At 39.9% G+C, this 15,583-nt stretch overlaps 1 protein-coding gene across 2 annotated transcripts; it reads right to left on the reverse strand.

The window, feature by feature from the left end:
• Positions 1 to 1,363: 1,363 nt before the first annotated feature.
• SIAH1 (siah E3 ubiquitin protein ligase 1) lies at positions 1,364 to 13,793 on the reverse strand. 2 transcript variants are annotated; one of them, XM_070953034.1, is made up of 2 exons: positions 13,680 to 13,793; positions 1,364 to 2,888 (listed from the first exon to the last, which is right to left on the reverse strand). In XM_070953034.1, the coding sequence occupies exon 2, from the start codon at positions 2,884 to 2,886 to the stop codon at positions 2,038 to 2,040; it is 849 nt and encodes a 282-aa protein (XP_070809135.1). In that variant the 5' UTR covers positions 2,887 to 2,888; positions 13,680 to 13,793; the 3' UTR covers positions 1,364 to 2,037. The 2 variants fall into 2 exon arrangements, with proteins under 2 accessions (XP_070809135.1, XP_070809133.1); XM_070953032.1 differs by lacking the exon at positions 13,680 to 13,793 and adding an exon at positions 6,871 to 7,463.
• Between the last annotated feature and the right edge of the window lie 1,790 nt (positions 13,794 to 15,583).

Below are 15,583 nucleotides of genomic sequence, written 5' to 3' on the forward strand. Positions count from 1 at the left end.
TTCCTAATAAAGTAGAGGCTTTACATGCCTTGCTAATCCCTATATCCAGTAGCCTAAATCACATAATGGTAGTTCTTGACTTATAACTGGTCACGTAACAATCATTCAAAGTTAAGATGGACTTGGAAAAAGTTACTTAATGATCCGTCTTCTAAGTTACAATTGCTGCACCCTTTCCCCCATGGCTGTGTGATTGTATTTTGGGTGCTTGGCAACTGGCTCACATTGACAACCAGTTGCAACATCTCAGGATCATGTGATTGCATTTTTCTATTTTCTGGCAAAAACATGTCCATTGGACTAGCGATTGGCACGGTTGCTCATTTAGGAACCATTATAAAAATGGTTGTGAAATCGAGACCAGTCCCATGGCGACCAAAATTCCAGACTCAGTTGTGGATTTAAGTCAAGGATACTATGAACAGCACTTTTCCCATTCACTCCCTCTTTGTTGCCTGAAATCTCGTTTGCTGTTAAAAGAATCATTGATGATGGTTCCTTTAGTCATCTGAATTTTTTTCATCTTAAAATAACTTTAAAAACAAGGTATTGGTGCAATATGTGCTAACATGCCTGGCTTCTAGGAACAAATACAAAATGTGTGAGACCACGCCTCACATTTCTCCTGGATGTTCCCATCTATAAATAGCCTGAAGGAAGTTAGGCAGATAAGCATTCACAGAGTAGCCTGCTGGAAGAAGATCCTTGGCACAAAAGGATCATCCTGCTGCAGGAACCTAGCATTAAAGGTGAAACTGCAAGGGAGACTTCCATTTTTAGTTTGCTTTCATTCCATTATTGCCAAAACAAAATTTAACAAAACAGACCAGCCAACATCATTTTAAGATATTTCAGTTTGCCAGAAATTCTTTTAATGACAGAATTTTTAAAAAGACCAAAACAGCTTATTTCAACTCTCTCCTTTAAACAAATGGCCTATATTTATAGTTACAAATACTGTAAACTATGCTTTCTTGTATTGCACAACAAATTAATACAAGAATGACCTCAAAATGTTTCAAGATCTCTCAAATTCTTTTGAAAATGGGCCCGAATTTCCCACTAACTTAAAATAAATTAGAACATAATGAAACATTCAAAATCAAGTTTGAAATAAAAATGCAATGGTATCTACAATCTAAAAGACGACTATTTTGGAATTTGTCTAATGGTGTCTCTATTCTTCAAGTTGTATGCACCATTCTTTGCGGCAAAGCAGCACCCCAAAAACATTACCAATATATAGGGAAGTCTACCTTTAGCCATAAGCAATTTTGCTGTCTATCGGAAGATGATACCCGTAAGTTATTTCAAAAGGTCCCCTTCCAAAAAGCAAAAAGGAAACAGAAAAAAAAACCCCGAATCACAGGAAAGAAAAATCATTTATTTAATGAAAAACTAGAAGTTAATAAAAATTAGCAAATACACAGAAAATTTATACAAGAACAGCAGCAATACTATGTAGTGACTTGGGAAGAAAAAAAAAAGCAAGGGAGAAAAGGAAGGAACAGGAGAAACAGCGGTCAAACCCCAAACCGCTGTGCATGGCTTGTCAGTCAAAAGAAACACAAATGAAAACACAAACAGTATCCTTTTTCAAAAGTACAATTAATCTACAAAGAAATTTAGAATTATTTTACAGCACTTTTCATAGAATCAATTCTTAATACAAAAGGATGCCCATTTTGGGTATATATATAATATAATTTATATATATATATATATATATATATACACACACACTCATTTTAATATATATATATATATATATATATATATAATTTTCAGTGGTTTACTGCTGACTCATTTAAATATATTAGTGTTATTACATGCAACTGTTATCTGCACCTGAACAGTCTTCTCATTAATTTACCTTCATTGATGCTGGCCTCTCCCTCACAATTGTTCACACCTAGCAGTCAGATGTTTACCACGGTTTCTGCGAAACTGAATGCAGCGGATTTGGATTGAGGTGATTATTATTATTATTATTATTATTATTTTAGACACTGGCCCTGAAAATGTCAGATTGGGGTTTCAGCACATTGAAATTGTCACATTAATACCTAAGTTGCCGTTCTCTGCAAACAGCTGTGCAATGCTGGTGTCGAAGACTAAGCAGTCACTATTCATGATGGCGGTTGCGATCCCCTCATGGATCGATCGCGGGGTAGCTTCCCAAGTCAATCGCCGCCTGTGACCGTTTAGCTCGAGGCGGTAAGCAAAATTTTCAGCTTGTTTCCGCGTGCCTATCAACTGTACGATTGCAAAGAACTGCTGGTGACCGTCGTATTTCTCCTGTTTCTCCAGTACTAACATGAAGTGAAAGCCAAAGCAAGACTGCATCATAACCCAGTCGACAGCTCCGGGAAGATTAATGTCTGTAGCAAGGAAAACAATATCTTCTCCCTGTAGTGTTGTTATTGATTTATGTTGGTGCATGAGGTGTGGCATGACAGCATCCAGAGAGCCTTGCCACTTACAAGAAGCCCCAGGGCACGGACAAGAGTAAGGCCTGAATTCGCAAAGCTCTTCGTGGTCAGCTTTCTCGGTATGCGGCAAAGTTATCTCGCAGCCGGAGGAGGCATATTTACAAGGAAAAAGTACGGAGTTGGCAACTTTTTCCATAGCCAAATTCCGAATGGAACCCAACGGTCCTCGGCAGGTTGGACAACAGGTGAGCTTGGGGCGACAATTGCTACAAACGAGGTGCCCGCTTTGGCACTGGAGGATAGGTGGCAGTACATAGTCAAAACAGACAGGGCACTCAAAGAGGCTGGCCAAGTCATTGTTGGAAGCGGTGGTGCCCGTCAAGGCAGGTACCCTTTGGGACGGTGTACACTTCGAGGTACCTGTCGGAAGTGCTGTGGCAGTCTGACGACTCATTTCTGCAAGAAACAAACAAAACAAAAACCAAAGTGAGTTCCTTTTAACTAGCAACAATCATCTCAAACTTTTTTATGGGAAAAAGATCAAATTCAACAATGGGCCAATCTATAGAGCCTTCAGTGCAACCATTTGTCACAGTGGCTTTCAGATGGTGATAAAGAGAACAATAAAGGTTATATACCTCTCTGAACAACTGATATTTAGATGTGCACGGCCTCTAAAATGTTTCATGGTAACTAGCTGCTAACTAGCTTCCATAGTGAGGTCTCAAATCTGCTCTGAAGGTGCTCTAAAAGACAGTAAGAGGTTTTGATAACAGCAACAGGTTTTACCTGAAATGGAATCACTATGGGAACACTTTCCTCATTTTTTCTCTCCAGGATTGCTATTAAATAAAACAATATTTAAAAAGAGTGCTCATTTAAATACCAACTCTAGTAAACTGCAGTCTTGCTTTAAAAAAAGAGAGATTGAAAGTGTTCTAGCTTTCACTCTCTTTTTTTAAAGCAAGACTGCATTTCAGCCCAAGTATCTATGAAGTTTACAAACTGGTGAATTAAAGCTAAAGTGAGTAACTCAAAAATTATTTTGTATGGCAAAATGTTGGTTATGATTTGCTTGATTAAACAGGATCTGTAAGTATTCCCGGAACTGGAAATATCAAGAAAATTTCCAGAGGTTCCAAACTTGTGACTGAAATCACACCCTAGATAGAACTGCAACAATATAGCCAAAACTCTTTTGCCAAAGCCGTAAACAAAACCTAGCAGCCTTTGTAATCAAATTTTGCTTCTTTTCTGGCATCTTTTTTTAAATCCCAAACAGAGAAATACTCTACGGACAGGAACTGCCCATTGCTGACAATCAAGCTCAGTCAGGATTTCCCAACATCTCCAAATTAGCTGCTAAGTTAAAAATAAAAAGGTTTCCTGAGAAGCTATGTGCTGTTGAAGAAACCTACTTCCGGATACACTGAGAGCTTTTCCTCAAGACACCCTGGGTGATAATTAGCTATTCTGCCAGGCCTCTTGCAATGCAAAAACTGCCATCATCTTAGTGACAAACACCTAGGAGGTAAGCAATGGCGTTATGCCCAGGAGGAATAGCAGCACCCTCAGCCAATATTATTTCAGCACATTATACTTTGTGGGGATTTAAACAAAAGATGGAAAAGCAGCTCCTTCCTAAACACGTGGGACCAAAATATCAATATTCTGAAGGTGCCACATTCCAACAACCACAGTTTATGTTTTGTTTTTCATACTGATCGGAACGTTTTCATTAAATATTTTCCCTGGCCATCTGGCTACATGTTTTGCGTTGGTGAAATGCTATTAAATACCTATATCTAAATATAGCTAACCTCAGTGGGCTGGTAACAGTCTTACTGTGCATGCCAAAAAGCATCTGCAAACCCCAGAAAAGTACAGTATGGTGAAACCAATTAATGGGGTAGGATTCAGCAGTTAAAGTACTCAAATTAAAACAATGTCCCCATTTATTTGGCAGCAAGTTCCTCTGGGAAAAAAAAAAACAGGGTTAAAGCAAAGTACTGCCATATTTCAGCTGCTGTAATTAAAAAGGCAAGGGCAGCATGTAACATCTTGGGAATTTCTCCTTTTTGTTAAAAGAGAGGAAATGCCTCTTCTGCCTATGAACATTAAATAAATTTCCTCCAGAACTGTTTATGACCAAAGAAGACATTCCTTAAATCAAATTTATTATAATGAGGGAATGGTCAAACATGTATTTGGCTACCCTGTTGTGTAAAGCACCCACACCCAAAAAGCTGGGCATTAACACACGTATAGCCACACTCTACCAGGCCACATATTTCATAATACACAATCTGGTAAAGTGATTTAGAAATCGCATTTCCACACCCTTTAATCAGACGGCAAGTGCTTCCAACTACTTTTATCAAGTTTATCAAAGCTCAGCCCTAGTTATTTCGTATGCTAAGAAATTAATCATTTGGGTTTTACACTTGCTGTGAAACAATTCCCACACTATGCTTATAGGAGTATTATTCTATAGTCATAGAACCCATCAAGAATCTACTGATTCTTGAAAAGTGAGGAAGGGACCCCATTCTCATAAATTTTCTGTATCTATATTGACAAGAACATGCTCTAGAAAAGTTTTCTAACTAGAATCTTTGCCAATTTATAATTAGATCATTTGGATGGCCTCATGGAACAATATATATAAAACTGTATTTTATATTAAACATATTAGTATAAATGTTTTACACACTGTTTTACTGAGCCTGCTTAAAATAACTCAGTAGCTTTCCATATTGCCAATCATTTGCCAGGAGGGAAAGCCCTCATGTGACAAAATCCTTAATCCATTTGGATGAAACCGATCGCCATTGTAGTCATCTGGATGGACAGGACAAGTTTCTATGTATTCATTTAACTTCTTTCCACCACATCTAGAACTTTCTCCACTTTCATCCTTGTAATATCTTATGAAGGACAGGTTGTGAGTTTTCATGGCTGAGTGTGGACCTGAATCTAATCCTGAGTCATAGTCCAACACCCTAACCAGTATGTTGGCTCTTTCTTTCAATTTAAACTAAACTGGCTTTACTAAAAACATGTTTTGCAAACTTAAATATCTGGCTTGTTTGAAATGATATTTCACTTCTAGAACTGCAAAATCTGGGCATGTTATTAAAGTACTAAATTCTTATTTGACCTATTTAAAAACTAATTTTCCAATTCCTTTAAGTATAACTGTTAGTTTCTAAGTACTGGTTTATACGCTATCGTAGGTCTCATGCTTTACAATAAAATGTTTTTAAAGCACTTCCATATCCAAAAATTCCAGGTATAAATTACTATCAAATAGTTATATGAAGTAATGCATGAAAAAGAATCTGAGATTCCAATTACTGTTCCTTACTCCCTTTATCTATAGGCCAGATTTAATATATCAATTGAAGTATTAGCACACACAAAATACCAGTTATTAACAGCTGGAAGTATTCCCCATTCCCCCCACCCCATCTTTAAATCTTCAAAAACAAACCATCAATATCGGATGGAAATATATGCAAAAAAGCCTGCTGGGAGTAGAGAACTGAAACTAATCTTTATCCAGCCAGTGACTCACCACTTTTAAGTGTTTTGTATACTTTCTCAAAATACAAATGACAGGGTGTGGATGAATGTGGAATCCTGCCTCATTATCATGGAGCATGTCAGATCATGCCCAACTGTAAAACAGATCTCCAATGTTACACAATGTATGTAGATCTATTTTTTGACCACATCAATACTTTACTTGCTACCTATACTAAAAATCACTATTTTTCAACAGTCAGCAATTATGTGAGAATACAATCTACTTGTTGAGATTCCAAAATTTTATCTTGCACAGTATTTTTAGGGCTTCTGCTCTAGCAGAAAGGGGATCCTGCTCTATTTTGGTATTAGAAAAAAAATCAAGTACAATTACAATTAAAATTAAGTACAATTAGAAAACTATGAGCCAACTCTTCCCCAATATTTTTTAACCACATAAAAGATGATGATTTTTAATTGGCACAATACTTGGAAAGCCCTCAAGAATTCAAATACAAATTGCCAAATTATATGTCTTCGGATTACTGTATCAGGGCATGCCAAATTCCAAACTGATGCAATTACTTAATAATGTACTGCAAACATATTACATAGTGATTCCTCTCTCTGTCACATTTTAGACATATAGTGAATTTTGAGCTAAAACAAAATATTAGCAATTATTCCATTCCCATTTAAAGCACATGATTTTGTGATACAGTATGTGGTTCTGTTACTTACAACAAGGACTGGTTCAACTAAATTACCATCTGCTGAAAACTTACAGGTGTTTCTCACATTTCTTTAAAACATACGAGACAAATGCCCGTGATATGCCAGGGCCACACAACGGACTTCTACAACTCTTGACTATGAGACTCCAAACAATGCCAGCTTAAAAATGTGCTACCTTTTCTTTTGTTGCTTTTATTCCCTGGCAGACATGTATCAAGGATTCCTTTCCAAGCATACAAAAAACTGAAGGCGGATTTCCCCGTCATCAGGAGTAAAACAGCTCATTGCGTTTCTCCATAGAAACAAAAACAATCCACAACAGAGGCCCCTCCTGGAAATTCCTAGGCTTGCAGACAGTCAGCGCAAACACAATACCCAGAAGGGGGCACAAATCCATGAAAGGCAGGCAGTTTCCCGAACATGGCCAGGGCGTGGAAACCCAACATTTCTTTTTCAGTAAAGTTTCCGAAGTAATCCTGAGCGTAAACCAATTGGGAAAAAGAAGAGTGCGGAGGTGGGGGGAAAGCAAAGGTGAGAGTCACGGAGTTGCAAATCCGACCAGTCTCCAGTTAGATCCACTTTGATCAGAAAAGCTTCTTAGGATGGTTCCTGCATTGTCACTTCCACCAACCCAGCCTTTTTGTAATCTTGGGAGATCTCCAGAGTCAGAGCTAGCGACGGCACAAATCCAAACGCCGCAGCAGCTCCTCCAGAATTCAGCCCAGTGCCTTCTGCAGCAAAGCCACTGGCTGCTGAAGGAACCCTGAGTCTGCTATTCTTCAGCTCCTCATACACATCAGGGAGGGAGCCACGGAATAGAGGCGGTGCCTCACCTCGGCCTAGGGAAGCAAGAGGCAGGCTGGCCGGCCAGCCAACGGGCGTTTCAGCCTCACATGACCAGCTGGACTCTGCATGCAGTCAACTAATGCAGGCATCCATCAAAGCAGAGCCTGCTTGATGCAGGGAAAGAAAGGCTGGGAAAAAGGAGCCCTGGGCCATTCCCCAACCGCAGCCAGGCTAAGGAGCTCAAGGCAAAATGCAAACTACAGGCCTGTACTCCTCCCTCCCCTCCAAGAACCAGACTGTCTCCAACAAGCAGCTGGTGAGTTTAATTAGTGACCCTCCTGCAAAGATGGTTTAATGTGGAACAGAAAGAGCAGCAAAGCCAGCAGACTTCCGCGAAACCAATGAGGCTCTGTAACCAGCAGCCAGGTTGTTATCTTCTCCTTCCCTATACCCAGCCCCGTGCTTCCTAGAAAGGTCCAGCAGGGGACAGACTTTATCTGGGTTTGGAAGCTAAGCATGATCAGACCTGATTAATACTTGGAAGGGAGACCACCAGGAAATCCCAGGGGAGTGAAAAGTCAACAAAACAATATTCTCAAAGAGACAGAGGTAAATCTCTTGTATAGCGAGGAAACTGTATGGCTCTCTCCAGATAAGCTCAACTCCCTAAATTATAGGTAAAGGTAAAAGTTCCCCTCGCACATATGTGCTAGTTGTTCCCAACTCTAGGGGGCAGTGCTCATCTCCATTTCAAAGCCGAAGAGCCAGCGCTGTCCAAAGACGTCTCCGTGGTCATGTGACCGGCATGACTAAATGCCAAAGGCGCACAGAACGCTGTTACCTTCCCACCAAAGGTGGTCCCTATTTTTCTACTTACATTTTTAGGTGCTTTTGAACTGCTAGATTGGCAGAAGCTGGGACAAGTAACGGGAGCTCACCCCGTTACGCGGCACTAGGAATTCAAACCGCTGAACTGCCAACCTTTCAATTGACAAGCTCAGCATCTTAGCCAGTGAGGCACCGTGTCCCTCACTAAATTATAATATGGACATTATTTTGGAATAAACAATCCTTTTTATGATTAGTAAGACTACTAGTTCTTTCCATGTTGCCCACAGGCTAACAGATACTGAAGAGTGCCTGCCATACCTGGCAATGCCAAGAATGCAACACAAAGTATTTTACACAGGAAAAGGAGATTTCCCGTGAAATGGCTGTTTATACTAAGGTGTATTTAAAACACACATGCAAGCCTAAAAGAGGTGAGCAATAATTTCTACTGGAGCCATGCGGATGAAGACAAACAAGCCAAATCTCAGTAAATCAACTTAAATTCCAGGATTCCTCAATATAAAGGAGTGCATTCTGCAGTTCAATGCAGGCAGACAAAAGGAGAGGCAGGCAAAAGGTGATGCAAAAGGAGATTTGAAAGCCCTGATTAGCTCTCCAAGGATGTCCCCAAAAGTTTTTAAATGCTAATCTAACATAAAGAAATTATTAAATATATTACCGAATTATTAGTAACCATATTTAATTTTACTTCGGTCTATGTGAGATCAAAACAAATCAGGTTTCTCTTTGGGCCCTGTCAATAACTTTTAGTATGCAGCCTTCAAAAAAAAAAAAAGTTTGTTCCTCTGATGCACTGAATGCCAGGAATAGCACCAGATACAACACGACTTATCTGATGACGCATGGAGCAAACAGCTGCAAATTCCTAGGGTTCCTATAGCTTTAAATCTAAAGGTATAAGCATCTGTATTGTGTATGGATTTGGGTAATTAAACAATTTTAAGTGGTTAAGTGATATAAACTAAGCCTTTAAAAATAGCTCTGTGAGACTAGGGGATGGGATGATAGACTGAAAGTACATTTCTCTTTGGAAGGCCATTTCAGGTTGTGTAACAATTACTACTATGTGCACTGGAGGCTCCAGAAAACCACCTAACAGGAAGGTCATTGTATGGCAATGGGGTCTTAAAAATGTCACCTCTTTCAAAGCTACATTCTTTTCTGTGTCAGGCCAGCTCCAAAACTGCATTCTCATTTCCTGTCTCTACCCCGTTTTGAGGAAGTCTTGTGTGATGATGGGTCATGGAGAGAACATTTTCAGGGCTTTTGAGGTTTTCCTTGAAGAAATACTCTTATGTAACGTGCCCTATAATAATACTCTGTTGGAATATTTCATGGAGGTTTCACATACGAAAATGTGACAACTACTTGTCCTTTAGTGTGTGAATGGGACACTTTTAGAAAATATCAGTGCTGTAAATTAAATAAAAAACCTGAAAAAGCATTGAAGAAAAAACAAGACAAGTCACTTTCTTATTATCAAGAAAATCAGTTTAAGTCACCAGAAATCTAGTTCAACTGAAAAGGAGACGTCACTTACAAAGATGAAGTCTGAAAAGTTATGTTTCAGAGTTTTCTTGAATCCCATCGCTCTACAAATATTGCATGCACTTTAGTACCGGTATGCAAATTTATACATACACTTGTATAAATTGAACAACAAACTTAGAATTAACAATTGGCCATTCAATGAAGATAGAGATTGCACCATACACATACATCTGTAACACAAGCCAAATAACATTTTCTTTCAACTTCTCATAGAAAAGCTGTGAGGGACTTCCAGGTTCATAAGAAATATATTTTCATACACTTCTAATGATATTTCCTGGTGGTCTGCCATCCAGTACTAACAAGACTGATGATGTTTCAACCACATTTGTTATCCAAGTAGGCTATAAATAAATGCATTACAACACTATTGAAATCCTTCTTTAAAAAGATACTTCGGGATAGAATTGACGTGAAATACATACAAACTATAATAACAGAACTAATCTAGCAGGCTACAGAATGTAAGAGCTAGATCACAATAAAACTTATCGCATAATAGGTACTGTATGGACTCAGGTTGAAGAACTAGTAACAAATTCTTAAGTCCAAATTGCTTGTGGTCAGCATCCACCCCAATTTTAGGGCACTTTTCCTCAACCTGATGCTTTATGTCCAATAGCAGGGTGTCAAACTTAATACCTAAGTGCCCGCCTCTATCGGGTTTTTTTGGGTGGTGATGGTGGTGGAGCAGTTTGTATTTCATAGAATAGTAATTAACTACAAAAAGAGTCATGTACACTCAATTTTGCTTCAGTGTAGCATAATCTCCCTGGAATCTTGGAAAGCTCTGTGAGTTTGAAATGAACTTTCCATGATGTTCATTATCTTCTTACAGATTATAATCAGGAGCCTGAAAGTGATTTGTATTTGGTTTGCAGTTTAGATACGCGTATTTCTGAAGATCCTATGTGCATTAATGTCAAAGCAAATTCAATACAGGTCTCAATGAGGAATGGGTTTGTCTTCAAATTCCATACTTAGAGCTTGGCTTTTTTTCTTTCAGTAAGTTATTACTTGTATCTAAAAAAGAAATGAGCTACCTTTGTGAGATCAATCTGTGGTGCACTTGATCAGGATTTTTAAATTCAAACATGAAAAATTAACCTCAGTGCAATATGTATCCAGTAGCTTTTTTTAAAAGTCTGATCCTGAAAAATTGCAGTATTCCTGCAGTATCCTTCATCTGTCAAAATAGTTTGGCTCCATTACAGCATCACTACTCTCACTTTTACAAGCATCGATATAAATGTTTTAATATAGACTGACAAAACAGATAAAAATGAGAAAATAAGAACACAATAAACTCAGACAGGTGATTACCATTACCATTTAACACCACTCCATAAATCCGCTCCAAAAGGAACATTTTCATATGATTCAAATATTACTACAAGTTACAAACATAAAACAAAAAGATGTATTGAATCTTTCAAAGCATAAGCACAAGTTTTGAATTGAACAAGAGTTACTTTGCTCATCAGTAGTTAAAATAGAAAATGTGCCCATACATTCCATTGATTCCACAATAGTGAAGGATGCTGCTAACTTTAAAAGAGATGGCCAAGATCCAAATTATTCAAGTATCTTGCACAGCCCAAGGGATAGCTGGACTTCTATTTTACACACACAAGCCCCCTGTCCCTCTCTTTGACATTTAAAAATCTGTTTTTGGAGGGGAAGAAATGGAAAGTTTTCTAGATTTCACCACCTTCAGTTTCAGTACCTGTGGCACTTGCCAAATCTTTTCCAATGCAATGTTAGCCCTGAATTGTGCCTTCTCTACAAAGATAAATAAGGTACACTTGTGCATTTACATCAAGAAACATACAGCAACATGTATCATAGATACGCATGGCATTGTGCAAGAATGGAGAAGTGAACTAAGGTGGAAAGAGAGAAAGCAGATCTCTGGTAAGACAATTAGGGATGAGGACAGCTTGCAAAGATCCACCCAAAGCTTATAACCAGAGCTAGTCCCAGGTACCCTTACCTGGGAGAAAACTCTATTCAACCCAATGAGATTTACTTCCAAATAATCAGTCTACCCAGTCAAACCGAGTTTCTGAACCTCACTCCACCAAAGCAAAAGTACCCAGTGGGATTTACCTTGAAGCCAAAATGCAGAACTGCCATCCAGCAAATGGCAGCTGTTTTTTTTTATGGCCCCAGAAAAAGAGAAGCAATGAAGCTTCCCATGGCCCTTTTCTTCTCTCTCTCTCTCTTTCTCTCTCTTCATACATCGTCCAGAGAGGAAACCCCTGAACTGAAGATGCAGGAATGCAGGAATACTTTTCTAAAGTCAGGAATGAGAGGAGGAAAGTTTATCAATCCCCACCCTCCCCATTCCTGATTTCATTTCCTTAGGATAAGGATGAAAGCCTCTCCAAGAAAAGAAAAAGAAAAGAAAGTCCTTCTCGGCTAAAATACTAAGAGAAAGGGAGAGAAGAGAAATGAGAAAGATAACGGATGGATAGGTAGGTAGATAGAGATATAGAAGATAGAAGTTTGATAACAGAATAGAATAGAATAGAATAGAATAGAATAGAATAGAATAGAATAGAATAGAATAGAATAGAATAGAGGGTAGGAATGGAATGGAATGGAATGGAATGGAATGGAATGGAATGGAATGGAATGGAATAGAATAGAATAGAATAGAATAGAATAGAATAGAATAGAATAGAATAGAATAGAATAGAATAGAATAGAATAGAATAGAATAGAATAGAATAGAATAGAATAGAATAGAATTCTTTATTGTCCAAGTGTGATTGGACACACAAGGAATTTGTTTTAGTGCATATGCTCTCAGTGTAAATAAAAGAAAATATATGTTCATCAGGAATCATAGATAGGTACAGATAGAAGTTAGATGATAGGTAGGTAGGTAAGCAGGCAGGCAGGCAGACAGAGACATATAGAAGTTAGGATAGATAGATAGGTAGGTAGGTAGGCAGACAGAGACATAGAAGTTTGATGATACTTAGGTAGGTAGACAGACAGAGACAGAAATTAGATGAATAGATAGGCAGGCAGGCAGGCAGAGACAAATAGAAGTTAGATGATGGATGGATGGATGGATAGATGGAGATAGTAACAAGAGTTTGGAGGGTCTCTGGAGGTCTTCTAGTCCACCCCTTTCTCTTCTGGAGATCAGATAGACAGAAGGGTGCCCATATGCCCACACAAGTCACACTTGGGCTTCCTTCCCCTCCTCCGCCTCACAAGAAAGACCGGCCTTATTGCAAAGCCATTCAAAAACCAAGTTAACCTATAAAACGGGTGGGGTGTGTGTATGTGTGTGGAGGGGGAGGGGAGCAAAGGCTGGACTAGAAGACCTCTAAGGTCCCTTGCAGCTCTATTCCGATGGATGGATTGACTGACTCCCGGGGCCCTCCCCCACCCCTCCGCAGGCCGCGCGCGAGAGAGAGAGAGCGAGCCCGTGTCTCGGCCTCGCCAGCCTCGCCTCAGCCGCCTTCTTCCCCGCCCCACCCCCGCCACCGGACCGGCTCCTTTTGTTCGGCGGCCTGGTCCTCCCTCCTCCTCCTCCTCACGCCCGGTCCGGGCTCCCCTGAGGTAAAGGCCCCTCCGCCGAGAGAGAGGGAGAGAAAGAAAGAAAGAAAGGCCCGGCTGGCGTTGTTTTTCCCCTCAGAAGAGGCCCGCGCGCGCCGCTAGGCCACGGCGTGAGGGGAACGCCGCAATCGAAGCTAGGCCAAGCCAGGCCAGGCTAGGCCCGGCCCGGTCGGGTCTAGAAGAAGCCGGCGCGGCGGCCTGGCTTCCTTCCTTCCTCACCTGTGGGCGCTGGGGCTGGGCTTGGGCTGAGCCGCGGCCTGGCTCCCACCCGGAGAGTCCGCGAGGATCGAGCGGGCGTCGTTGAGGGCGACGAGCAGGAGGAGGAGAAAAGGAGGCGCGGGAGGGAGGCAGCAAACACACAAACAAAAAAAAGGGAGGGAGGGAGCGAGAAGGGGAGGCGGGCCGGCCGGCCGGCGGGCGCTGCGTGGCTCCTCAAGCGAGGGCGAACGAGACTCGTGCGCGCGGGCGCGGCGAACCAACGAACGAACCGGCCGAGGAAGATGGTGAAAAAGGAAAAGACGAAAAAACAAACAGACAAACAAAAAGGCGACCGACCGAACGAGGCGATCTCTTTTTTTTTTCCCTCTCTCTCTCTCTCTCTCTCTCTCTCCCCGGAGCGCTGCCGAGGCGGGAGGGGGCGCGCGAGGGAAAGCTCTCCGGCGGCTGCGCGCGCACCCGCCTCGCGGGCACTTGCTCTTCCCGAGGCTGCTGTCCCCGCCGCTTTCTCTCACACGCTCCCCCCCCGCCTTCCACCTCCTTTCACCTGGCGCGCAGGCGCACTCGGGCCCGGCTGAGCTGGAAGGAGGGAGGTGACTTGGCTAGGTCGGAGTTTGCCCTTGCGAAGTAAACTTTGGTTTATTGGTCCGGCAATGGTGGCTTAGTCTGCCAAGCTAGCAGGAGGATGCCCAGATCAAGGGGGGCTGGGGTGGGTGGAAAAATAAAAGGTAGGTATATATATAATTTATTTATTTGTGCAAATATATATATAAAAAAAAAAAAAAAACCGAAATATTAACTATACACATATATATATATAAACCTGGCTAGAAGAAAAACATATATATATATATATATATATATATATATATATATATATATACATACATACATACATACATGCATACATATACACACACACACACACACACACACACACACACACACACACAGCCACTCATCTCGTATAATGTTTGCAGGAAGCATCCGTCCTATACAAAATAAAGTCTTATTTCTGTTTATAGTATTGTAAACCTTCATGTGCATATTAATTGCTAAATTTTCTGAGCAGTCTTAGCATTTTCAATATTAAATAGCATTAAAAATTATATTTACTGCCGTTTGGCAGCCACTTCAATTTTTTTTGAGGGGGCCTGGGAAAGCAGATTGATAATAAGAATTCTTTATTGGCCAAGTGTGATTGGACACACAAGGAGTTTGTCTTCGGTGCATAAACTCTCAGTGTACATTAAAAAATACATTCATACTTGCTTTTTTGCAATTAGAGGGAAGGAAGAATCGGAGTATTACAACATATGGGGGCAATTATATCAGTGGATAGAGATTGAATATAGACAATGTAAAAATAAGAAACACGGGGAAAATATGTTGTAATACGTTAAATTTAAATGTAAGAAGAAAGATAAATATGTACTAAAAAGTATTGAATATGATGATGCAAAAAAATTTGTACCCAGATGTTACACTGATTGATTAATTATGAACTGTTTGTTTAAAAATTATATATATATATATATATATATATATATATATATATATATATATATATATTAAAAAAAAGAATCATAAGATACAACACAGTGATTGTCATAGGATACTAAATAAGCAATTCAAATCATCATAGTAGGAAACAAATAAAATAATATAAACCGTAAAGATACAAGCAACAAGATTATAGTCATAAGTAGAAGGAGATAGGTAATAGGAAGGATGAGAAGAAGAATAGTAATACAGTCTTAGCAAATATTTACTAAGTAAATACTTAGTAAATATGACATTTGGGATATACAAGTAAACGGTCAATGGGAAGTACAAATAAACAAGCCACTAATCTATAATCCTTGGCCCTGGTTTTTCTAGTCCCCATTCCTTTCTCGCCTTCATCA

This window comes from Pituophis catenifer, unplaced genomic scaffold, assembly GCF_029215685.1.
Source record: "Pituophis catenifer annectens isolate HBS135680 unplaced genomic scaffold, rPitCat1.0.hap2 SCAF_13, whole genome shotgun sequence".
NCBI lineage: Eukaryota > Metazoa > Chordata > Lepidosauria > Squamata > Colubridae > Pituophis > Pituophis catenifer.